Source organism: Hemitrygon akajei, chromosome 14 (genome assembly GCF_048418815.1).
Source record: "Hemitrygon akajei chromosome 14, sHemAka1.3, whole genome shotgun sequence".
In the NCBI taxonomy this organism is placed as follows: Eukaryota; Metazoa; Chordata; class Chondrichthyes; order Myliobatiformes; family Dasyatidae; genus Hemitrygon; species Hemitrygon akajei.
In genome coordinates, this window is record NC_133137.1 from 41,992,881 (window position 1) to 42,020,640 (window position 27,760).

General features: G+C 39.2%; 1 protein-coding gene across 1 annotated transcript in view; it reads right to left on the reverse strand.

Annotated features, from left to right (window-relative positions):
- Window positions 1-16,212: 16,212 nt before the first annotated feature.
- LOC140738180 (cilia- and flagella-associated protein 54-like) overlaps window positions 16,213-27,760 on the reverse strand; it is a 90,337-nt gene continuing 78,789 nt past the window's right edge. Inside the window, exons 11-13 of the mRNA XM_073065297.1 lie at window positions 24,469-24,581; window positions 24,223-24,346; window positions 16,213-16,475 (exon numbers count right to left, since the gene is read on the reverse strand). Coding sequence (XP_072921398.1) covers window positions 16,213-16,475; window positions 24,223-24,346; window positions 24,469-24,581 — 500 coding nt within the window. The remainder of the gene's footprint in view (window positions 16,476-24,222; window positions 24,347-24,468; window positions 24,582-27,760) is intronic.

Genomic DNA, 27,760 nt, shown 5'->3' on the forward strand with positions numbered 1-27,760 from the left:
TACCAGCTTTGGGAACATGAATGCTAGAAACCTAAAGGTTTAACTTTGCACCTGAGTTTTAATGATAATGGATTCTGAACAAACTTCTTAAGCATCCAAGTTTAATTTGAGGTGGCATCTAAAACAGAGAGTAGTTTTAACAGCTTGACACTATCATTGGAGTTATTCCAAAGTTGACAGTTGTAAGGTATTAACTACACTGATATTTCAAGCAGTTGAATATTCATGTCCTACACATGGAAAACTGGATTTCAAGTAAAGTCCATCTTCAACCAAACTGTTGCACCTAGTTGAAATATGATTAATTCAGTGATAAAGATCCTTTATGAAAATACTACTAGCAACTAAATGAAATTGGGTTTGTTTTTGTTTGAATTGTTAGTTACATATCTACATACTTTAAAGGAACCAAAGTAGCCTACACAGAAAGAATGAAAGGATATACAAGTGGCAAAGAATGCCATCTGGATGGAAAAGTTAATATTTTATTGTTCATATTTCTTTCAAATTCTTCTCCTTACAATTGATAATGCAACTCACCATTAATAAATTAGTGGGACTACAGAATTCTGTTTGTATGAATGTTGGCGTTTGCGTAGACGTTGCTGTATCAGATCTGTCGGCAAGTATACCTATGGAAAATAATGATTACATGTTCATGTTAAAAGTCTGACAACTGAGGAAATACTTAACTGCTGAAAAAAAAAACACCCACAAGACCTTACCTTCCCATTCTCAAGTTGTTTTCAAACTTTTGGATCTCAGAAATGTTCAGTTTTTGCCTTGTAGTTTATGGTACAATTCGCACCATTATATCTCATTTCATTACATAGGAGCTTTTAAATTCTAGAACATGATTTTCTAACATCTGGACCTCAAACATTCACAGAGATTAGAGAGAGATTAGCTTTATTTGTCACATACAGTGTACACTGAAATATTGAAACATACAGTGTTGGGGCAGCCCAGAACTGTCACCATGCTCTGGCATCATCATTGCATGCTTACAATTTACTTACCCTAACCTGTACATCTCTGGAATGTGGGAGAAAACCAGAACATCCAGAAGAAACATACATGGTCACAGAGAGAACGTACAAACTCCTTACAGGCAGCAATGGGAATTGAACTCTGAATGCTGATCGCTGGCGTTATAGCGTTATCCCAACCACTATGCTACCAAGTATCATAACACAATATAGGAGCAAGTGCAGGAGTTGGGTTACTAAAAGGAAACCTTGTCCTCAACATAATCATGTAACAACATTTCAAAGATAATTGAGATGAACAATGTATCTATTTCTGTATAAAACCGAAATTGTTGGAAATGCTCAGCAGTTGCATTTGTCTCATTTTCACCATTGATATTTTATACTTCTACATCAACAGTCACTGCCAGAACAACTTGAAGGTCCTTCATTCCTTTGTTGGAGAGAGTCTCAACTAATTCCACCCAACTTTTGTTCTCAAACTGGCTAGATTTGTTCACACATTGAACAATTTCTCAAAAAACAAGAAACCCCAGATAATGGAAATCTAAAATAAAAACTGAGAACAGTGGAAATGCACAGCAGATAAATTGGAATCAGTGAAGACGGTTAACATTTCCATTTGGTGGGAATACAGAATACTCTTGACAACTTCTCCTTCAATTGTGTTTCTTTCCTCCAAATAGAAAGTGTTAACATATGAAAGGGTGGCACAGTGGCGTAGTGGTTAGCGCAATGCCTTATGGTACAGGCGACAGAGGTTCAATTCCTGCTGCTGCAAGGATTTTCTATGTTCTCCCTGTAACTGCATGGATTTCCTCCAGTTTCCTCCCACTATCCAAAGACATACTGGTAGGTTAATTGGTCATTGTAAATTTTCCCATCATTAGGCTGGGATTAAATCAGGAGATTGCTGGGTGGAGTGGCTCAAAGGGCCAGAATGGTCTTCTCTGCACTGTGTCTCAATAAAAAGTTTTAAAAACGGGTCCAAGAAGTGCCAATTTCCTTGTGGGATTGTGGAACATGGATTGATTAGATAGGTGGCAACTAGACAGTGAAGGAAGTTATCAATAATTACTGGAGAGTGGGGTTTGGATCTTGATCAGCTGGATTAGTGAGATATAGACTGGTGAAATGTATTCAATCCAGATAAGTGCAAGGTGTGTATTTTGGGAAGACAAACCAGGGTAGAACTTATGTAGTGAATAGTAGAGCCTTGGGTAGAATTGTAGAACTGAAGGTTCTTGGAATACAAATACAAAATTCATTGAAGATATTGTCACAAGTAAACAGAGTGGTAAAGAAGGTTTTTGGCACACAGGCCTTCATTAGTCAGGGTACTGAGTAAAATAATTACTCATTGCATGGATGTTACATTGCAGTTATACAAGAAGCTAGTGAGGCCACACTTGGAGTATTCTGTACAGTTTTGTTCAGCCTATTTTAGGAAAAACGTCATTAAGCTAGAAAGAGTGCAAAGAAGATTATGAGAGTGTTGCCATTATAAGTATTTAGCAGCCCCATAACCTTCCAAAATATCAGCCCTTCTCTAATATTGGCTTTTACCCATCCTTAATCCAGAAGCTTCTCCCATCTTTCTGTATCTCTTTCTTCTTTAAATAAACATGGAAGGGTTGGGCCAAAGGCCTGTTTCCATGCTTATTACTCTATGTCTCTAATCTCTTTTTCAATCCTATTAAGATCCCTTCCCTCACCTCTTCTACCACATTGATGACAGGGAAAATATTACAGCAGTGCTTCGGCAGGACAGATTAGAGGGCTTGTCTACTGAGGCCATATGGCTGGAGCTGAGAAACAGGAAAGGTATGACCACATTAATAGGGTTGTATTATAGACCACCCAATAGTCAGCGAGAATTGGAGGAGCAAACCTGCAGAGAGATAACAGACAACTGCAAGAGACAGAAAGTTGTGATTGTAGGTGATTTTAATTTTCCACACATTGATTGGGACTCCCATACTGTTAAAGGTCTAGATGGGTTAGAGTTTGTGAAATGTGTTCAGGAAAGTTTTCTAAATCAATATATAGATGTACCAACTAGGGAGGATACAATATTAGATCTCCTATTAGGAAATGAGTTAGGGCAGATGACAGAAGTGTGTGTAGGGGAACACTTTGGTTCCAGTGATCATAACATCATTAGTTTCAACTTGATCATGGATAAAGATAGAGCTGGTCCTCGGGTTGAAGTTCTAAACTGGAAAAAGGCCAAATTTGAAGAAATGAGAAAGGATCTAAAAAGCATAGATTGGGACAGGTTGTTCTCCGGCAGCGATGTGATTGGTAAGTGGGAGGCCTTCAAAGGAGAAATTTTGAGAGTTCTGAGTCTGTATGTTCTGGTCAGGGTTAAAGGCAAAATGAAAAAGAATAAGGAACCTTGGTTCTTGAGGGATATTGGAACTCTGATAAAGAAGAAAAGAGAGATGTATAACATGTATAAGCAACAGGGGGGAAATAAGATGCTTGAGGAGTATAAAAAGAGTAAGAAAATACTTAAGAAAGAAATCAGGAGGGCTAAAAGAAGACATGAGGTTGCTTTGGCAGTCAGGGTGAAGGATAATCCAAAGAGCTTCTACAGGTATATCAAGAGCAAAAGGATAGTAAGGGATAAAATTGGTCCTCTTGAAGATCAGAGTGGTCGGCTATGTATGGAACCAAAAGAAATGGGAGAGATATTAAATGGGTTTTTTGCATCTAAGGATGCAAAACTAAGGAAGCTGGAATGGAGCCTATGGAAACAAGACGAACAAGTAGGGAGGTCATGGAACTTATACAGATTAAAGAGGAGGAGGTGCTTGCTGTCTTGAGGCAAATCAGAGTAGATGAATCCCCAGGACCTGACAGGGTATTCCCTCGGACCTTGAAGGAGACTAGTGTTGAAATTGCAGAAATATTTAAAATGTTGATATCCACGGGTCAGGTGCCAGAGGATTGGAGGATAGCTCATGTAGTTCCGTTGTTTAAAAAAGGCTCAAATAGTAAGCCGGGAAATTATAGGCCGATAAGTTTGACATTGGTAGTAACTAAATTATTGGAAGGAATACTAAGAGATAGGATCTACAAGTATTTGGATAGACAGGGACTTATTAGAAAAAGTCAGCATGGCTTTGTGCGTGGTAGGTCATGTTTAACCAATCTATTAGAGTTTTTCGAGGAAGTTACCAGGAAAGTGGATGAAGGGAAGGCAGTGGATGTTGTCTACATGGACTTCAGTAAGGCCTTTGACAAGGTCCTGCATGGGCAGTTAGTTAGGAAGATTCAGTTGCTAGGTATACATGGAGAGGTAGTAAATTGGATTAGACATCGGCTCAATGGAAGAAGCCAGAGAGTGGTAGTGGAGGATTGCTATTCCAAGTGGAGGCCTGTGACAAGTGGTGTGCCACAGGGATCAGTGCTGAGTCCACTGTTATTTGTCATCTATATCAATGATCTGGATGATAATGTGGCAAATTGGATCAGCAAATTTGCTGATGTTACAAAGATTGGAGGTGTAGTGGACAGTGAGGAAGGTTTTCAAAGCTTGCAGAGGGATTTCGACCATTTGGAGGAATGGGCTGAAAAATGGCAGATGGAGTTTAATGCAGACAAGTGTGAGGTATTGCACTTCGGAAGATCAAACCAAGGTAGAACATACAAGGTAAATGGTAGGACACTGAGGAGTGCAGTAGAACAGAGGGATCTGGGAGTACAGGTACATAATTCCCTAAAAGTGGCTTCGCAAGTACAAACATAGATAGGGTTGTAAAGAAAGCTTTTGGTACATTGGCCTTTATAAATCAAAGTATTGAGTATAAGAGTTGGAATGTAATGGTGAGGTTGTATAAGACATTGGTGAGACTGAATTTGGAGTATGCAGTTGTGTGCAGTATGCAGTTTTGGTCACCTAATTACAGAAAAGATATTAATAAGGTTGAAAGAATGCAGTTAAGGTTTACAAGGATGTTGCCGGGACTGAGAAACTGAGTTACAGAGAAAGGTTGAATAGGTTAGGGCTTTATTCCCTGGAGCGTAGGAGAATGAGGGGAGATTTGATAGAGATATATAAAATTATGATGGGTATAGATAGAGTGAATGCAAGCAGGCTTTTTCCACTGAGGCTAGGGGAGCAAAAACCCAGAGGTCATGGGTTAAGGCTGAAAGGGGAAAAGTTTAAAGGGAACATTGGGGGGGGGGGTTCTTCACACACAGTGGTGGGAGTGTGGAACGAGCTACCAGACGAAGTGGTGAATGCGGGCTCACTTTTGACATTTAAGAAAAACTTGGACAGGTATATGGATGAGAGGGGTTTGGAGGGATATGGCCCAGGTGCAGGTCAGTGGGCCTAGGCAGAAAAATGGTTCGGCACAGCCAAGAAGGGCCAAACATCCTGTTTCTGTGCTGTAATGTTCTATGGTTCTATGACAATATGTATTTGTAGTGTTTCCTGCTTGTGTTTTCAATGAGAAAGTAGCTTTGCTGCCATTGTTCTTTGACTTTACTTTCCATTACAGCAATTTTTACATTCACAGAGTAATCCTCTACAAATTTTGACAATTCAATATGATGTCTCCACCACACACATCTTCCTCGGTCTTAGGTCTTCAGTATTCTAAGGGGACATCTCAGAGGGATGTGCAAGTTCATTTAGAAACAGAGCATCCTTTTCCTACCACTAGTATTGCCTTGTGCTACTGCAGTAAGTTATTAATTCACTGTCTTAGTACCTGGTGTGTTCAAATTAGCTGTTCTGCTTTCTATGTTACAAGGAGAGGTTTTCCTTATTTTTAAAATTTATCATTAGTGGCAAATCAATGTGACATCCTAAAAAGGACATTAAAGAAGCAATGAAAAAATATTCTTCCTTTTTTATATACTCACGAGAGATCCATTAAATGAAATTGAAATGAAATGAAATGAAATCAATGGTTTTGTCAAAAAAAGGTGTTAGGACCATTTTAAAGCGGAAAGAGATATAGAAATATGGAAGAGGTTTCTGAACTAAGGATGCAAAAAACATTAGAAAAAGACATATTTGGGAAGGCTATGGGCAATAAAAAGCTACTGATGGGGTGCAGTAAGCCCAGGCATAATGGATAGTCAGGACAGTGCAATTTAGGAAACAGGCAACAGAGCTATGGATAAGCTTCTGAAAGACTGCATCTGACACTTACCTACTTCATGAATTCTATATTGTTCAGATATTATTTACATATATTCTGGCTATTTACAATTTGCATATTTTTGTCAGTAAATCCAATATTGACTTTACTGACAATGAAAAGAAACTGCCAATGGATACCTATTGTATACCTCTCAAATCTAAAAATTACTTATTAACCTTAGTCCATATTTTTTTCCTTCCTGTTAATTATTCCTTTGACTTTGACATTTTAATTGCTTAAAGATCAAGCAGTTTTCCTCAAATCCAGAAGCATTGCATTTCGGTTTTTTTCAAAAACAAATTCAGCTTGTTTAAGAAATTCAAGGTGGGAGTTTTGGCTAATATAAATCTCCGTGTAAATGTGTATGGAATTTGCAAGTTCTTCCTGAGACTACTTGCATTCTCCCCAGGTGCTCTGCATTCCTCCCACATCCTAAATGTGAGCATCTTAGTTGGCCACAGAATACAAGTGAATGATAATGTTTGGAGGGCTAGATATTGATGGGAATGTGGGGAGGATAGGTTACAACAAAACTACTGGGGGTATGAGATTGCTTTGTGGGCCAATATAGCTGAATGCACTGAAGTAGCCTCCTCTATGATGGAAGGAATTACGGAAATTAATCTACCTCACCTTTTTGGGGATTTCAAATTTATAAAACTACAACTCTTGATAAATCCCCAGCATCTATTCACAAACTGTGCTTCAACTATGTAACTGAGAGGACTAATTTTTGCCAAGAGTATGCTATTACAGTATGGGAAAATTTGCTGTCCAGATTATAAGGATTATAAAACAAATCTTCAAAATTATGTATAAGGAGAAGCATTGTCGATGTTTCGGGCCGAAACCCTTCTTCAGGACTAACTGAAAGGAAAGATAGTTCTTACTATCTTTCCTTTCAGTTAGTCCTGACGAAGGGTCTCAGCCCGAAATGTCGACAGTGCTTCTCCTTATAGATGCTGCCTGGCCTGCTGTGTTCCACCAGCACTTTGTGTGTGTTGTTTGAATTTCCAGCATCTGCAGATTTCCTCGTGTTTGCTCTTCAAAATTATGTTTTCATGGACAAATATATAGAAAGTAACTGCCATTGGCATGCAGTACTGAAACACCGCAAGGGAATGATGCACAGTTGGGTGGGGGGAGCAGTGAACATTTCAATGGAAAAGTAACAGTCAAAAAGATGGAGGAATACAACAGGTCCAGCAACATCTGTGGAAAGAAATGGCTAACCTATGTTTTGGGTTGAGATATTTCACCTGGACAGAAAAAGAGGGGAGATAGCCAGGATAATGAAGTGAGGGGAAGGGGTGAAGCAACATCTGGCAGATGATAGGTGGATGCAGGTGAGAAGGGGTGATGAGCAGATGGGGGAGGGGAGAGTGGGAGTAGTGCCAGAGGCGAAGAGATGATATTGGTGAAAGTGACAAAGGGATGAAGATGATAAAATCTGGTAGGAGAGGAAGGTGGAGCATGGAATGGAAGGAGGTAGGTGAGGACAGTAGAGGAGAGATGAACCATTGGGAAGAGTGTATGCATAATGGGCAGAGGAAGAGGGTGGAGAGAGAAGGGAGGAAAAAGATAAAGCAAAGCAGCCACCAGAAGATGGAGAATTCAGTGATATTGGAGACTATCCAGACTAAGTATGAGGAGTTATTCCTCTAATTTGTAGTGGAAGAGATCAAGGAAAGACATAACAGTGTGGTAATGAGAAATCCCAGCTGGCACAGCAGACAGAGCAAAAGTACTCTGAAGTTGTCTCATTTGTGCAGAGAAGGCTGCACTTGGAAGCACTGGATGCATTAAATAATGCCATGAGATTCACATGTGAGAAGACTGCATCACCCTAAAGGGCTGTTTAAGGCCCTGAATGTGGTCATGGAAGAAGTATAGGACAGCTCTTATAACTTTTGGGGTTACAGGGAAGAGTGTGTGGGGATGGAAGGAGAGGGATGTGCAGAGAGTGAAAAGCAGATGAAGGGGTTACAGAAAGAATGATCCTTGAAGAAAGCAGAGAGTAGGGGAAGATGTGTTTGGTGGTGGGATCATGTTGTAGATGGCAGATATTGTGAAGAAAAACATTTTACATGCATAGGTGGTGAGTTGGTAGGTAAGAACAAGGGGAACTCTAACTCTGTCTGCCTCGGGGAGGTGGTGAAGTGGGTGGGAAAGGTGTAGGAAACAGGATAGCTGTGGGAGAGGGCTCCATCAGTAACAATGGGAGTGAAGCCCTGTTAACTGAAGAAGGACATTTTGTATGTCCTGGAGTGGAGAACAGATCTAGTGAAGATAGAGAAACCAAGAAAAATTAATGGAAGTAATACAGTGAGGGGAGATGTACTCGAGGTATCTGTGGGACCAGTGAGCTTGAAGTAAGGTTGGTGGATTAACTGTTTCCTGAGATATATAGAGAAAGAGAGAGACAAAGGAAGAGGAGAGGGGTGTCAAAGCTGGATCTGGTGAACCACTTGGTGCATCTCTGACACCCTTCTTGATGTAACTAACTTAGTGCTAGAGCATCTTAGGAATATCTGCAATTTACTGCTTGTACTCATATCAACAGTAGAGCATGAGCCTGCATTGTTAGCTTATGAGATACAAAGGTTATCATGAATATATTTATATAAAAAGTAATAATATAAGTGCTTCTCAATGCTCAAAAAATCTGGAAGTCTTGCTCAGCACCTGCATTGTATCCACCATGGCCATCTGGAACTCTCAGTTGCTAGCCATTTTAATTCTTCTCCCCATTCGTACACCAACATGTCTGCTCTTGGCCTCCTCAACTGCCTGAATGATGAATAGCACCTCAGGGTGAGGACAGCATGATAGTGTAGCAGATAGCACAGCACTTTACATTGCTGGTAATCACCAACCGCGATTCAATTACTAATGCTGTCTGTAAGGAGTTTGTACTTTCTCCCTGTGAGCATGTGGGTTTCCTCCCACATTTCAAAGACATACAGTTAGGGTTAGGGTTAGTGAGCTGTGGCACACCACATTGGCACTGGAAGAATGGAGACATTTGTGGCCTGCACCCAGCACAATCCTTGAATTGTGTTGGTTGTTGACCTGGTGCATTTCACAGTATGCTTCAATGTTTCAATGTGTATGTGAAAAACAAAGCTAAACTCTTTCAGTATTCTGCCTGGATAGTCTAGAACCCAACAGCATGAACACTGAATTCTCCAATTTTAGGGAACTTGTTCCCAATCTGTCCCTTTCTCTCTCTCTTCCTGATCTGCCACAGATCTTAATACCTCCACCAATCCCTATCACCCAGTTTATTTCCTGTCCTGCAACTACTCCATCTGCCCATTACCCACACAGTCCTCCCATTGGTATCTGTTCTTCCCACTTCTCATTTTATTCCATGATACACCTTCTATTCCTATCAGAGTCCATCATCTGCAACCTTTTGTTGTCTCCACCTATCGTCTTCGAGCTTTTGTACTACTTCTTCCTCCTCCATCTGCCAAACACCTGGATCTCTTTCCAGTTATTATTCCATTCCTTCCTTTCTCCTCTTTACACTGGCCATCTCCCCTCTACTCTTTCAGTCCACATGAAAGGTCTTGACTCATAACATCAACTCTCTTTTTCCCTCCATAGATTCTGCCTGACCTACTTCCTTCCGCAATTTGTTTTTTTTTGCTCCAGATTTCAGCATCTGCATTCTCTTGTGTCTCTAAGTAACAAACTGATTTTCCCCTACAAAGAGAATATTGATAAAAGCTCACAGTTACACAGTGAAAAGAACTCCAGTTGCCCCACAAAACGGTTCTATTCTGCAGTGGTCTCTTTATGGAAAAGGAGGAACGGGCACAAGGTAAGCAGCAACTTCTCTTTACAATTCATGTTTTCTGTTTTTTTTGCAGTTGGTCTTTTGCATATTGGTTGTTTGTCAGCCTGACTGTATATAGTTTCTTTGTAAAGTCTATGGTAATTATTTTTTCTTGTTAAGGCCTACATGTACTTTGGTAACCTATACGTGCTTTGGAAATAAATTTACTTTGAACTTTGATGACCAAAGCAGCAAACTATGGTCCTTGTTACAAGGGCCGTATCATCACACTGAATTTTGGCTTTGCATTAGTTATTTCTGGATGTCCTTTTTAAGAAATCAGAGTAACCTAAATTACAATTTATTTTCCAAAAATCTCTTAATAACAATATTGCTCATTATTGTTTAATAAATATCCCTAAAACAAACCACCTGCTATTTTCAGACAGCTAATGTGAAACCTAACTCTGCCATGGACGGTCCCAAGTCCAGCTACGGTAGGGCATGGGGCTAACAACCCCATCCTGTAAAAACCCAGTACTACAGAAACGCCAACAGAAGCTCCTAAGGTATCATCCCTTGGACAAGAAAGATCTTCAGAGATGGACTACACCTGGGGACAATTTGAAAGACTGGCCCAGGGCAGAGGACTCTGGCAAACTGCTGCCAGCGACCTATGGTCCAGTAGGGGTGATCAGTTTAAGTAAGCAAGCAATGTGAAACCTGCCTGAGCTTCTTATAGAAGAATTTCAAAACCAATTTGAGGCTAGAAAGCATATACTGATCTCAAGTTGTAAAAAAAAACAACTAAAACTGTCTCCTTTTTTCTTTCACATTAGAATGTATCGAACTGTAAAAGTATATCACAATATTCATTATTCCATGAGCAATAAGTCTCACTCTTTCATCTGTTTGCATCTCCTGATAACATACAATACCTGACTTTTTCTTGGATTTCATACTTGAATCGGCCAGGTTTTCCAACACTCCTGCTGAGTACAGTACAATATCCACCATCAACACAGGGTCAATGTGCCCTATGTTGCACCAGTGAGCTACTTCATGAAGAATGTACAGGATATGGATCCACTGAAAACAAAAGTAGAATGCTAGTCAAATGATCACCTTAGTAATACAAAACACAGATAACATGCACTAAAGTATTTTGTCTCTCTCCCCTCCCCCCACCTTTTAAATCTACTCCTCATCTTTTTTTCTCCAGTCTTGCTGAAGGGTCTCAGCTCGAAATGTCGACTGTACTCTTTTCCATAGATGCTGCCTGGCCTGCTGAGTTCCTCCAGCATGTTGTGTGTGTTGATAAATTTTTTTTTCTTATTTTTGTCATGCATTACTGTTAGTATTCTCAAAAAAGTAGCTAATACACCCATGGGAAAAGAATCTCAAGGTTAACTCATAGACGATGAATTCCAGATGTTATGAAGGGCTACAACACATATTCGTAACAACATTCATCTCATTATCTAATATACGAGGGGTGATTGATATGTTCATGGCCTAAGGTAAAAGGAGTCAATTTTAGAAAACCTAGCACATTTATTTTTCAACATAGTCCCTTCCTACATTTCCACACTTAGTCCAGCGGTCATGGAGCATACGGATCTTGGACCTCCAGAAAGCGTCCACAGATGGGTGATTGATAAGTTCGTGGCCCAAGGTAGATGGAGATGAGTTATACAGCTCTTGTTACATGCACATGCAGGTCAACTCTGAGTGATTATGCAGAAAGTTTGAAGTTAATAACTCATCTCCTTCTACCTTAGGCTATGAACTTATCAATCACCCCGAAGAGTTATTAACTTACAAACTTGGGATAAACTTGGGATAAGTTTGGCTTCTGCGAAAAAAGAGGATACCAGACGTTCAACAAAATGAAAAGGACATTCATGAGTAGAGCTGAAATATGCACTATGTTTGGACTGAATACTTATGGTGGCCTGCTTAAAAAACATATGAGCCAATTAACTTAAGAGCAGGGGTGGGCAACATTTAATAATATGATGATCACACACAAAATGTTGAAGGAATTCAGCAGATTAGGCAACATCTATGGAGAGAAATAAACAGTCAACATTTTGGGCTAAGACCTTTCATCAGTGCGAGAAGGAAAGGGCAAAGAAGCCAGAAAAATGTGGGGGAAGGAAAGAAGTACAAGCTGGCAGGTGATAGGTGAAAACAGGTGATGGAGAAAGTGGGTAGATGGGGAAGGGAGATAAAATGAGAAGCTGGGAGGTAATAGGTGGAAGAGGAAGAAATCTAGAAAACCTACAGCACAATACATGCCCTTCAGCCCACAATGCTATCCAGGAGTCTCTTAAAAGACCATATCGTATCTACCTCCACTACCTAATTCCACACACTCACCAGTCTCTGCGTAAAAAACTTACCCCTGACATCTCCTCTGTACCTACTTCCAAGCACCTTAAAACTTTGCCCTCTCATGTTAGCCATTTCAGCCCTGGGAGAAAGCCTATGACTATCCACACGATCAATGCCTCTCATCATCTTATACACCTCTATCAAGTCACCTCTCCAAGGAGAAAAGGCCAAGATCATTCAACCTATTCTCATAAGGCGTGTTCCCAAATCCATGCAACATCCTTGTAAATCTCCTCTGCACCCTTTCTATAGTTTCCACATCCTTCCTGTAGTGAGATGACCAGAACTGAGCACTGTACTCTAAGTGGTGCACTAACCAGGGTCCTATATAGCTGTAATATTACCTTTTGGCTCAAACTCAATCCCATGGTTGATGAATGCCAATGCACCATATGCCTTCTTAACCACAGAGTCAACCTGCACGGCAGCTTTGAGTATCCTATGGACTCAGACTCCAAGATCCTTCTGATCCTCCACACTGCCAAGAGTCTTACCATTAATACTATATTCTGCCATCATATTTGACCTACCAACATGAACCACCTCACACTTATCTGGGTTGAACTCCATCTGCCACTTCTCAGCCCAGTTTTACATCCTATCGATGTCCCACTGTAACCTCTGACAGCCCTCCACACTATTCACTACACCCCCAACCTTTGTGTTATCAGCAAATTTACTAACCCATCCCTCCACTTCCTCATCCAGGTCATTTATAAAAATCACAGAGAGCAGAGATCCCAGAACAGATCCCTGAGGCATACCATTGGTCACCGACCTCCATGCAGAATATGACCTGTCTACAGCCAATCTTTGCCTTCTGTGGGCAAGCCAATTCTGGATCCACAAAGCAAAGTCCCCTTGGATCCCATGCTTCCTTACTTTCTCAATAAGCCTTGCATGGGTTACCTTATCATCATCTTATACACCTCTATCAGATTACCTCTCATCCTCTGCCACTCCAAGGAGAAAAGTTCCAGTTCACTCAACCTATTCTCATAAGGCATGTTCCCCAATCCATCGGTGTAAAGGGTGGTAAAGGGCTGAAGAAGGAGGAATTTGATAGAAAAGGACAGTGGACCATGGAAGAAAGGGAAGGAGGAGGGGCACCATAGGGAAGAGATGGGCAGATGAGGAGAAGAGAAGGGGTAAGATAGAAGGCAGAAAGAGGAAGGCCCTGAATGGTGGTGAGGGAGGAAGTGTAAGGGTAAGTGTAGTAGAGATGCATAAAGCAAACAGAAGTGAACATAATCATAATAATGTTTCACCCTGTCAATAGCACAGCAAATATGATAAAGTACATTTTTGGAGAGAAAAACCAAGTTAAAGGTTCAGGCCATTGCTAGCATTCCAGCATGTTTGTTGTCATTGTATATTGAATCCCTCAACAATGCCACATTCCAAGACACCTGGTCCAAGTTCTTATGTTTACCAACCTCCAATCCTGAGTCTTCCACTTTGATGTAATCATTCAAAACCTTTTTTGTCCCTTTTTCTGTTCCATTATTACCACCTTCTTTACCTTTCATCATGACTCAGAGCCACAGAGACAAATTCAGGTGAGAGAGACAGCCCGTGGTATGTCAAATTACCGGGTGAATGAGTAGTCTTTGGGGTTCTGCAAGTCTGTGTCTTTATTGATGCTTTGCTGCATGCTTGAGTGCTCGGTGGCGCGTGCTGATACTTTTTTGCTGGTGGGGGAGGGGGATCATTGCTTTGCTGCTACTTATGCGTGGGTGGGGGGAGCTGGGAGGAGGGGCTTTGGGTTTCTAACATTTAGCTGTTATTCATTCTTTGCATCACTCCTCTGTTTTCATGGATGGTTGCAAAGAAAAAGAACTTCAAGACAAATATTGTATATATTTCTCTGACATTAAATGTACCTTTGAAACCTTTGATTCCTCTTTTATTTAATGCAATCACCCCTGGCTTGCGCTGCATCACCACTGTTAACCACACACTCCGCTCTTCCACAGCACAGTAATTACTCAGAACTGCAAAACATCTATTAACTTCCAGGACTGATGGAAGATCACCAACAAGAAATATTAAATCGGATTCTCCCTCCATAGATTCAACCTGACCTGCTGAATTATTTCCAAGATTTTCTATATTTTTCCACATTTCCAGCTTTTGCAGTTTAATTGCAGTCATGGTTCATACAATCAAATTGAAAGTTAATAGATATGCATACCTTCTCGAAGCCATCTACCTTCCTTATATACTTAATGGAACCACTCGCCTTATAGATCTCTCTCTGCAAAACAGCCTTGCATTTCTGCCACAGGAAAAGAAGGGCATCCACAACCATGTCTATATCTGGAACATTACCCTAGAAAGGGATCCAAACAAATCTTCAGTGTGTATGATTTAGACTGTATTTTCACAAACAAGACAAAATCTGCAGATACTGGAAATCCAAGCAACACACACAAAATACTGGAGGAACTCAGCAGGCCAAGCGGCATTTATGGAAAACAAGTACAGTCTACATTTTGGGCTGAAACCCTTTGGCAGGACTGGAAAAAAAAAAGCTGAGGAGTAGATTTGAAAGGTGGGGTTTCAAATCTACTCCTTGGTTTTTTTTTCTTCAGTCCTACCGAAGGGTGTGGGCCTGAAACGCCAACTGTACTTTCTTCATGCAGACTGTTTTTTTCTTGGATTTGGCATATTGGTTTGAATTAATGGTAAAATGCCCCACACATCTCTCCAACTTAAGATTACTTTTCTTATTCTACCAATTGATTTATACGCATTAGTTAAAAAAAACTTCAATTAATGAAACCTCTTTTCCTTCCTAAACATTACCAGGTTATCTTAATCTACGTACAACAGAACAGCAGGTGGACATTAAAGGAATGGAGCAACAAACCTACAATATCCTGCTATGTATGGTGAAACCATTGTGATTTAAATGTCATGAAATGTACACCTAAGTGTGGTCCATGATATTGTGAGATGGTTATTGAAATGACAATCTGCAATATACATTTTATCATGGGTACAATGGACTGTGCATTTTTATTTAAGAAGCCTTCAGCTATAACATCAGCATTTGACTTCAAAAACAGGAAATGCTGAAAATTCTCAGCAGGTCAAGCGGCATCTGTGGAAAGTGAAAAAGAGGTAATGTTTCAGGTTGAAGGCCCTTTGTCAGAACTAGGATGGAGACAAATTTGTTACGCTGCAGGGCAGGTGGGGAAGGTAGGATGTTTCCAACATGGTAAAAGCAGAGGAATCTGGATCCAGTTATCCATGGGGATAAACTGTACATGAGGTTTATGAGCATTTAGAGCGTGAGAACATAGCATGGTGACCACATATATTGGGTGGTGGGATGGAGATATATCTCTATCAAAGGAGGTGTAAGGTGCTCCTTCCTTCCGCTAACCTGTAGGGCATCCTTGGCCAAGGTGCAGCACCTGCTTAGCCCCCCCATCAGGGTCACACGAAGCCATGGAGCAGGCGATGCATATTATGTCTGGTTCTGTGACCACTGATGCCAGGCAGACATCTCTGAATAGTATTGATAATGGCTGGGGCCACCCGTCTTGTAAAGACACTGCTCAGAAGAAGGCAATGGCAAACTACCTCTGTAGATAAATTTGCCTGGAACAATCATGATCATGGAAAGACCACATATATATCCATTCATTAAAACAAATTTTAACAATTCCTTCAATTGAATATAACTGCTCCATCCTGACAGGTCTGCTCCCAGTCTCCACTCAGCTAACAGGATTCACCAGCTGCTCATTCCAGAATCATCTCCTGCAGCCTATTTAACTCCAGTTCTCATCCAGAATGCTTGTACACTCATTCAACCAGCCAGGCTCAACCAGTTGCTCCAAGCTTTCACACTCCCTGCCAAAAGTTTTAATTATTGCCTGTTGGGTGTAATTTCTATTCTGTCTTGTTTTATGGCCCCTTGAGGTGTGTTATTTTGTGATCTCTTATTTAAGTTATCGTCTCCGCTGCTCTGCTTTTGGGTCAAGCCTCCCCAAGTTTCCTCTGTCAGGTACGGTTCACATAATTTTGACATACATACCTGAAGTGGAGTACAGGTATACACAAACATTGTTTCTGCTAATACCACTAGGTCATCACACAAATTAGTAGCTGCACCAGGTTGAAGTAATCCTCCTGTAAGAAACAAATTTAGATTTATAGCACTATAATGATTGTAAAGGGGGTTGGGAATTGTTATTGTTGCTGTTTTTCTTCTGCGAGTGAGGGGGCCGAAGACTGTTATTGTTAATTTTTTTTCTGCAGGGGGAAGGGGAATTACGTGGTCTGCGAGCTTTGTTTTTGTGCCAGGGCTGGAGTTGAGGTCTTTTCTTTAATCGACACCCACGGTCTTTCTGTATTTAATGGCTATCTGGAGTAGACAAATGAAAGTATGTATTGTATATGCATACTTTGCCAATAAAATAAATCTTTGATGTTAATGATTTTGTAATCCAAAGCCCTCGATAAAACATCCTGAGACAGGGATTCAAATCTCCAGCTGTGGAATTTACATTTAACTAAAGATACTTGGAATTAAAAAGCTACTATCAGTAATTAGAGTCGGGAAAAAATGGCATTTTTGTGAAAATACATTTAATTTACTAATTTTCCACAGGGAAGGAATCTGCTTTCTGGGTGTAATTCTTGACTCCTAACTTTAAATACCCTCTGAAATGACTCAGTACTCAATGACAACAAAATGGTTCACCATCATATTCTTAGGTACAATAAATTCAGATCCTATAGCATTGTCCATAACACAGGAATAAACAAAATATATACTGTATTATCTGTAGATTTTCTGTGATTTCCAGCAGAAATGGCATCAATCATTAACTCATAGTCATAGAGTGCTTCAGCACAGTAACAGACCCTTTGGCCCATTGAGTCCATGCTGAACTATTATTCTGCCATCAACCTGCACCTGGATCACAGCCCTCCATACTGCTCCCATCCAAACTTCTCTTAAATGTTGAAATTGAATCCATATTCGCAATTTCCACTGGCAGCTTATACCACACTCTCACTGCCCTCTGAATGAAGAAGTTCCTCCTCATGAAAAGGTTGACTATTTTGGAAATGGAGAGAAAATACAAAAATCTGAGGCACAAAGGGACTTAGGAGTCCTTGTGCAAGATTCTCTAAAGGTTAATTTGCAGATTGAGTCCATGGTAAGGAAAGCAAATGTGATGTTACCATTTATTTCAAGAGAACTAGAATGTAAAAGCAGGGATGTAATGTTCAGACTTTATAAGGCACTGGTGAGTCCTCACTTGGAGTACTGTGAACAGTTTTGGGCTCCTTATCTTAGAAAGGATATGTTGAAACTGGATAGGAATCAAAGGAGGTTCACAAAAATTATTCCGAGAATGAATGGCTTGTCATATGAAGAGCATTTGATGGCTCTGGGCCTGTATTCACTGTAAGTTTGAGGGGTGGCCTCAATAAAGCCTATCAAATGGTGAAAGGCCTCAACAGAGTGGCTGTGGAGGGGATCGTGAGAGAGTCTAAGACCAGAGGACACAGCCTCACAATAGAGGGGCATCCTTTCAGAAAAGAGATGAGAAGAAATTTCTTTAGCCAGAGAGTGGTGAATCTGTGGAATTCTTTGCCACAGGCAGCTGTGGAGGCCAGGTCTTTATGTATATTTAAGGCAGAAGTCACTAGATTCTTGGTTAGACAGGGCATGAAGGGATACGGGAAAAAGGCAGGGGACTGGGGCTGAGAGGAAAATTGGATCAGCCATAATGAAATGGAAGAGAAGACTCAATGGGCCAAATGGCCTAATTCTACTCCTATCTCTTATTGCTTCATTTAAACATTTCATCTTTCACACTTAAACTGATTACCTCTAGTTCGAGTCTCACCCACCTCGGTAGAAAAAGTGCATTTTGTATATCTCTATCAAATATCCTTTCATTCTTCCATGCTCAAGGAACTAACTACCTAAAACTACACTCCTGACCTATTCAACTTTTCCCTATAACTGAGGTTCTCAAAACTCAGCAACTTTCTTGTAAATTTTCCTCTGTATTCTTTCAATCAGAAAATCTACTTCAGGGTTTTTCGGTGACGTCATCGTCGAGAATGGCAGCTTAAGTCACTAGTTCCTCCGGAAAAACGCGTATTAAGCCCTGTTAACCCATCAAATGTAGTATTTTTCAAAAAATATTTGAACTGAAAAGAGGGGCAAGAATGGGGAAAAAGAATGGAAATAAAAAAAGCGACACTGCGGAGCCTGCGGCTGAGAGGAGTGCAGCAAGCGGCTCTCCTACCCGACCGCATGCTAGCGAGGCGGACACTGGGCCTCGTTCAGGTGAAGCAGTGAATATGATCAAAATCCTGAAAGAATTAAGGGAGTTGCAGAAAGAAATAAAGCAGCAGCTACATGATATTAAGTCAGAGCTCACCAACATCAATCAAAAAATAGCGGTGGCAGAGACTCGAATTGAGAAGGTGGAAGATCGCATTCAAAACATTGAATGAATACTGAGTAAGATGATAAAAATATTAAATCACCAAGAAGGTAACCTGCTTGACCTGGAGGGAAGATCACAGCAGAAAAATATCAGAATCTACAATGTTCCCAAAGTAGTGGAGGGCTCGTCTATGACGGAGTTTGTCGGAAAGTTGCTGCAGGACGCGCTGGAGCTTCCCTCAACTATGGAGCTGGAAATCGAGAGAACGCATCGCGTGTTAGTCCCGAAGTCTACCCAAGATAAGCCACGTTCAATAATAATTAAATTCTTTTGGTACAGCACCAAGGTGGAGAATCTACGAAGGGCCTGGGGTAAGAAGAGAGTGTTTTTAAACGATAAAGTATTATATTTCTACCAAGATTAACCCCCCCCCCCCCCCCGCGGTCCTGCAGAAACATAAAGAATACTCTGAAGTAAAGCGAGTACTAAAGCAAAAAAAGGTTAGATTTCAAACTCCGTACCTTGCTAAACTTCGAGTGTTTTATGAAGACGGTACGCGGTTGTGCCAGACAGTGGCAGAGGCGACTACAGACATGAAGGCCAGAGAGTTGCCCGTCAGCGTGACCAAACTAAGGGAAAGCCTGGCAGAAGAACTATCCTGCTCCACTTGGGAAATAGTGCGAGAACCGAGAAGGCAGGAGACGGGAGGAGGCCAAAAGAAGTATATCAGGAAGAGACCGGAAGTTTCCCAAAGACAGTCCTCACCCCCTTCAGAAAAGCCATAAGGTTTGGCTAACTTTAAAAATGTTGAGAAGCTGAACAGAAGCAAAAGTAGATGGTGATATACCTATCTCGAGAAATACTTAATATAATGTTAATTTTATATTACTTCGTTGTTATTCTTTATTCGCTCACTTACTCCTTTTTCCCTACCAAAAGGAGGATATATATGTGTGCATATATGTGTATGTATATAATATGTGTGTGTGTGTGTGTGTGTGTGTGTGTGTGTGTGTGTGTGTGTGTGTGTGTGTGTGTGTGTGTGTGTGGGGGGGGGGTGTGTGTGCGCATATATATATATATAGGAGTACACGGGGAAATCTTTTCTGTGTAATGGATTTGTTCACTGACTTTTATGAATACTGCAATGGGGGCCCTCAACTCACAAGTAGGAGGGGTTATCTCCCACAGCTAGACATTTCCTCTAGCTCAACGCAGGGTCATCTACTGGAGACCTCAGCCTTGGAATCACATGGTCATTGCCATTTGTGTTATTATTTGAGTTTCTTGGTTCTTATTTGTTCAGAGAGTAGATCGATTAAGTTTTATTCTAATTTCAATGATACATTGACAGATAAACACAGATGGCTACGAACAAGGTAAAATTAATTTATTTTAATGTCAATGGGCTATTAAATCCAATCAAATGTAAGAAAATTTTATCCAAAATGAAAAAAGAACAAGCCCATGTAGTATATTTACAGGAAACTCATTTAAGTGATAATGAGCATAAAAAAACTAAAGAGAATGGGCTTCACTAATCTGTTTTTCTCCTCATATAAATCAGGACATAGGAGAGCAGTTGCTATTCTTATCTCAAGTAAGTTAAATTTTGAAAAAGTATTCGAAATGGGAGATAAAGAGGGCAGATATATTCTGGTAAGGGGGAATATAGACTGAAATTCAGTTACTCTATTGAATGTATACACACCCCCGGGAAGTGATACTGGTTTCTTTCAGAAAATTACTGATATTATGGTAATGGAAACAGAAAAATTTACAATTACAACCAAACTTAAGATTCTTCCAGTAGAAAAACCTATGAAACAAAATCTTTACATAAGAAAGTTAATACACTTTTTGAGGATGTTGGCTTAATTGATATATGGAGGGACCTTTTCCCTGACAGAAGGGATTACACTCATTATTCTGCTCCACATTCTGTACAAGAATAGACTATTTCATAACATTTGGAAAAGACAAAGACAAAATAAACACCTGTAGAATTGGGACAATACATGTAAGTGACCATGCACCCATATATTTATCTGTTGATTTTGACCTACAACCAAAGAGTACTATTTGGAAACTAAATTCAACTCTACTCAATGATCCGTACTTTAAGGAACAAATTAAAAAAGAAATTGGTCTCTACTTAGAATTTAATGATAATGGAGAGGTTTCACCTCCCATTTTACGGGATACTCTGAAGGCGGTCTTAAGAGGGAAAATTATAGCAATATCTTCATATAAGAAAAAAATAAGGAATGAAACATTAGAGGAATTACAAAACAGGCTGAAGGAACTAGAGAAAAAACACAAATTGAATTTGGCACAGAATACAATATAGGAAATTAAAAGAATTAGGAATGAAATTAATAGTTTGGCTACGCAAGTAATCAGGAAACATTTAATGATTCTGAAACAGAGACATTATGAAAGTGGATCGAAATCTATGAAAATACTGGCGTGGAAACTGAAAAAAAAAATAGCAGAAAATACAATTCATAGAATTAGGGAGCCAAGAACAAAAATGATTAAAAAAAATAAGCTAAGTGAAATTCAAGAAGCTTTTTAACTGTATTACAAAACTCTATATTCCAAAGTTCCAGGGGAAAGCATAACCCAAATTGATACCTTCTTGAATTCTCTAGAGTTACCCACTTTAGACGAAGAACAAAATAGAACGATGACTGCTGACATAACTGAAGTTGAATTAAAAGCTGCAATTAGTAGGCTTAAACTAAGCAAGTCACCAGGATCAGATGGGTATACGGCAGAGTGGTACAAAGAATTTAAAAATAAGTTAATTCCTGTTTTACTCCCCACACTGAACAGGGCTTTAAAAAAGGCATAAATGTCACCCAGTTGGAAGGAAGCGATAATCTCAGCTATACTGAAAGAAGGCAAGGATAAAATGGAATGCGGGTCATTTAGACCAATATCCATTCTTAATGTAGATTATAGAATATTTACCTCCATCATGGCCAAACGATTAGAGGAGTTTCCACCCATACTGATACTTAACGATCAGACAGGTTTTATATGACAATTCCAGACACAAGAGAATATACGAAGGACACTTCACATTATGGATCATATACAAAAAAAATAAAATCGAAGCAATAGTGATAAGCGTGGATGCTGAAAAGGCATTTGATTCGGTTAATTGGAATTTTCTTTACAGAGTTTTATATAGATTTGGTTTCCAAGACACAATTATTAAAACTATACAGACACTATATGACAATCCTACTGCTAGGATTAAAATCAATGGATATTTATCAAATAGTCTTACCCTAGAAAGGGGCACGAGACAGGGTTGTGCATGGTCACCGCTACTCTTTGCATTATATCTGAAACCATTAGCTCAATACATCGGACAAAATGAAGATATCAGGGGAATTACTATTAAAGGGACAGAGCATAAATTGGCTTGTTATGCGGATGACATTTTGATCTATCTAGGGCAACCAAGATACTCTTTACCTAAATTGATGCAATCCTATGAACAATATGGTCAATTATCAGGATACAAGATCAAAATAGATAAAACCCAATTACTTTCATATTACTATAGCCCACTAAGAGAAATTGAAAGTAGATACCCCTGGGCATGGCACACAGAGTCTTTCAAATATTTGGGCATTATTATGCCAAAAGATTTGGCAAAATTATCAGAATGTAATTATCAGCCTTTATATAAAAAATTAAGGAAGATATGGCAAGATGGAATCTAATTCCTTTTTTAAGCCTCAGTTCAAGGATTGAGACTATTAAAATGAATATACTGCCCAGACTGTTATATCTCTTTCAGACCCTACCAATAGAGATTAATCAAAATCAATTCTATGAATGGAACAAGATGTTATCAAGGTATATTTGGCAGGGTAAAAGGCCTAGAGTTCGTCTCAAAACTTTGCAATTAGCAAAGGAAAAGGGGGGATGGGGCCTACCTTCTCTTAGAGATTATTTTGCAGCTCAGTTGAGAGCTGTGATATGTTGGTGCAACCCATCATATGACGCTCAATGGAAAAACATTGAGGAGTGGGTACTTTCCATCCCCATACAAGCAATTTTGGCTGATAACAACCTGCAAAGGTACATAAATACTATTGATAACCCATGGGTGAAACTGACTCTTCAAATATGGAAAACTACTATAAAAGAATATAATCTAGAGGGAGATATTGCAATTCTTAAATGGTGTGCATATGACTTGGATTTTACACCAAATAAATTGGATGATAGATTTAAGGACTGGACAGCTAAAGGAATAACAGTTCTTTGCAACATAATGAAAGAAGGAACACCGTTCAGTTTTGAAATGCTTAAAGAGGAACACATTAGAAAAACAAGATTTTTATCAGTATTTACAGATGTGACAATATGTTAATAAGATGCTTAAAAATGTAACCAAGGCAAGTACATGCTTGATAGAGCTATTTAGAAAAGCATATAATTCAGATAATGGTAGTAGAATCATTTCAAGCATGTATAAGGGGTTGTCAAATCTTAAAACACATTCGACTTCATACATTAAAACAAAATGGGAGAAGGAAGGAGGGATAATTATATCTGAGGAAGAATGGACAACAATATGGAGGTATCAATGGAAGTGTACCAGTTCACAGAAATGGAGGGAGATATTTTATTACACCCTCTCAGAAATCCCATTATGATAGTAAGCTCCCTGTTTGCTGGAGAAATTGTGGAAATCAAAATGCAAATCATTATTATATTTTCTGGGAATGCCCCGTTATCAAAAACTATTGGAGGGAATACACAATGCCCTACAAGACATCTTTAAATGTGAAATACCCTTAGAGAGTAAGACCATATATTTTGGATATATACCTCAAGAATGGCTGAAAAGAGATAAATATTTAATGAATATACTGTTGGTGGCTGGTAAAAAAGACTCTTACTAGGAAATGATTATCACAGGAGAGCCCAACTTTAAATACATGGATGGAAATTACAATGGACATTTACAAAATGGGGAGGATAACAGCATCTGTTAATCATAAGCTGGAACAATTTGATTCATACTGGGGAAAATGGTTTAACTACATAATGCCTCACAGGCCTGATTTTATTCTCACAAATCAATGAATATGTTGTAAAAAAAAATCATTCCTTACTTGTGCATAGTTCTTTCCTTTTGCTTGTTTTTTCTTTCTACTCTTTTCTGTAAGTGTATACCTCAGATAAATACTTTGTGGAGATTTGTGATATATATGATTATATGATATATATGTACAATGTCTGAAATACATCTTATGGAAATGTTTGTTTGATGATGAACTTCAATAAAAAATAAATTACAAAAAGAAGAAAATCTACTTCAGCAATAAACAGATTTAGTTCCTTTTCCCTTTCTCCACAACTCTGAAGGTCATTTTCATCTGTTAATTATTTATGACCAAAGTGAAGGGCTTTTTAACCTAAAGATTACTTACCTATTGCACAGTTTTCTCCTATAGGAAGACCATGCTTGGACTTGCGAGATGAAACAAATGGCTCCATGGCAACCAGTAGATCTAAATCCAATTCAAAGCTCTTCCAAGCCAGATTATTGTGTTTCTGAAAAAAAGATAAACAAAAGATGCAATTTTAGAACATAAATCAGTACAACATGGGAACAGGCCATTCTTGATAAGTGTTTATTGATGTATTGTTGGCATTGTTCATACATCAGGACTTACCCTTAAGAAAGTGAGAAGTGGTGCAATGATGGTATCAAATATATCCAAGTACTCAAAACAGAATGCAGCTTTAGCAAATCTCACAGTAGCTTCAATGGACACACCATCTTCACCTACAAACATGAGAGAAATATTATACAGGCATTTATAATATTTTGCAATCATTCCTGTGTGCATTGTTGCTCATCCATTGTTCCAAATATCCAGTGATAATTTGAATTGCAGGGCTACATTGCCAATTCTCCAGGTAAAAAGAGGTTTCCTTCCCAAAAAAAATAGGGAAATCTAATTCCTCACCAGGGTGGGAATTCAGAAAATTATAGCACAAAAAAAGTCATTAAGCCATTTGAGATCTACCCTGCAAGATTCACTTCTCAGAATTTTCTTCACTGCCCTCAACATTTAAGTAGCTATCCAATTCCATTTTGAACATTGATGCTGAATCCATTTCAACAATATTTTATAGCAAATGAATTAATTGCTTTTTCTCAGCTTGGATCTTCTGTAAATTGATTTAAATCTGAGTCCTCTGACATCAATCATAACTCCACAAAAACAAGTTTATTCTTATGATGTTCATTACAAACACTCATTCACAAGCCACTCTTCCTCATTGCCATGGTTCTGTGATGTGGAATCAGATTATTCACAACCTACTTAAGACTTTATGCTTATAAATGAATATCTCTGCTTCTTGCGGAGTGTGATGTCTTCAGTGGCTTCAGTTCGGAGGTTTGGATTTCCCTCCATAAACCTCATTGTTACTCTACCCCATTTCTTCCTTTAAAACATTCTTTAAAATCTACTTCTTTAAACAAATCTCTTACCAACTCTTTGTATGGCTCAGTATCATAGGTCAGTGAAGGTCCTGTGCAGTACCTGTGCCGCAAGTGCTAAATAATTACTAGTTCTGTCATGGTTGTTGACACCATCCTTCCTTTTCATATGCTATACACATACCTGCAGCTTTCGATAGTGCTACCAATCTGGACCAGAGGTATTCTGAGTATTGTTGCAATGGGGGAAGGTGCCAAACAGAGCTGTATTGTACAGGAAGCAGGAGAAAATATTTTTCTTAATATTTTTTTTTAAATCTTTCTGGACTTTGGTAATCTGATGAATAAGATTATGGGATTGGTTGATAAATAGAAAAGATGAACCAAGAATCAATGTACTGTAAAGGAAAATAGAATTTTGATAGTGGAGGGAGGGAAATGCCAAAAATTAGGGAAAGAGGATTAGAAGCAAAGGACAAGTAAAAGAAGAAAATAAACTAACAGCTCATTCCATTATGAAGCATTTAATTCAATAAATGATACTGCTGGTTTTCAATGGGTTCTTATTTCAGAAAATAAAACCATACAAGGCAGACTCCTGGACTAATAGGGAAAGTTAAAATAAAATGTCTGAGCTAATTCTGATCTTAGTCTAATCTAACTCAAAGAGATGACATAGGGTCAGAGAATGATGAATCTTTGTGAGTACAGATAAGAAATTGCAGGAGTAAAGAAAACATTATGGGAATCATATATAGGCCTCCAAATAGTAGCCAGGATGTGTGGTTGAGATTGCAAAGGGAGCTGGAAAGGGCATGTAATACAGGTAATGTCACAATTGTAATGGGAGACTTCAATATGCAAGGGTTCTGGAAAAATCAGGTTGGTGTTGGATCACAAGAGAGGGAATTTGTTGAATGCCTACAAGATGGCTTTTTAGAGCAGCCTGTGCTTGAGCCTACTTGGGGAAAGGCTATCTTACATTGCCTATTAAGTAATAATCCAGAATTTATTAGGGAGCTTAAAGTAAAGGAGTCCTTAGGAGGCAGCTATCATAATATGATTGAATTCATACTGCAATCCGAGAGGGAGAAGCACAAGTCACATGTATCAATATCACAATGGAATAAAGGGAATTACAGAGGCATGAAGAGGTGCTTGCCCAGATGGATTGGAGGAGGATACTGGCAGGGATAACAGCAGAACAGAGGTGGCTGAAGTTTCTGAGAATGGTTTACAAGGCGCCGGACAGATATGTCTGACAGAAGAAGTAGTCCTCAAGTGGTAGGGCTAGGCAACTGTGGCTGACAAGGGAAGTTAAGGACTGCATAAAACCCAAGGAAAAGGCATATAATATAGCAAAAGTGAGTGGGAAGTTGGATGATTGAGAAGATTTTAAAATCCAACAAAACGCAACTAAAAAGCCATAAGAAGGGAAAAGATAAAATATTGGGGGCAAACTAACCAATAGTATAGAGCAGGATACTAAATTTTTTTCTGTTATATAAAGAGTAAAAGTGGGGTGAGAGTTGATATTGGACCACTGGGAAATTATGCTGGTAAGTTAATAATGGGGAACAAGAAATGACGGATGAAATTGCAGAAGGACAGAAATTGGAAGAACAGGCAAAGAAGTGGCTGATGGAATACAGTGTTGGGTCATGTGTGATAATGCATTTCGGTAAATAGAACAAAAGTGCAGACTATTATCTAAATGGTGAGAAAATTCAAACATCAGCGGTGCAAAGGGACTCCTCGTGCAAGACTCCCAGAAGGTTAAGTCTGTGGTCAAGAGGGTAAATACAATGTTGGCATTCATTTCAAGAATAGAATAGAATATAAAAGCAAAGAAATATCGAGGAATATCAAGGAGCAGATAGGGAAACAGATCCTGGAAAGGTGTAATATTAACAGAGTTGTCGTGATGGGAGATTTTAATTTCCCAAGTACCGATTGGCATCTCCCTAGAGCGAGAGGTTTAGATGGGGTGAAGTTTGTTAGGTGTGTTCAGGAAGGTTTCTTGACACAGTATGTAGATAAGCCTACAAGAGGAGAGGCTGTACTTGATTTGGTATTGGGAAACAAACCTGATCAGGTATCAGATCTCTCAGTGGGAGAGCATTTTGGAGATAGTGATCATAATTCTATCTCCTTTACAATAGCATTGGAGAGAGAGATAGGAGCAGACAAGTAAGAAAAGCATTTAATTGGAGTAAGGGCAATTATGAGGCTATCAGGCAGGAAATTGGAGGCTTAAATTGGAAAAAGATGTTCTCAGGGAAAAGTATGGAAGAAATGTGGCAAATATTCAGGCGATATTTATGTAGAGCTCTCTATAGGTATGTTCCAATGAGACAGGAAAGATATGGTAGGGCACAGGAACCATGGTGTACAAAGGCTATAATAAATCTAGTCAAGAAGAAAACCTTACAAAAGGTTCAGAGAGCCAGGAAATGTTAGAGATCTAGAAGATTATAAGGCTACTAGGAAGGAGCTTAAGAAGGAAATTAAGAGCT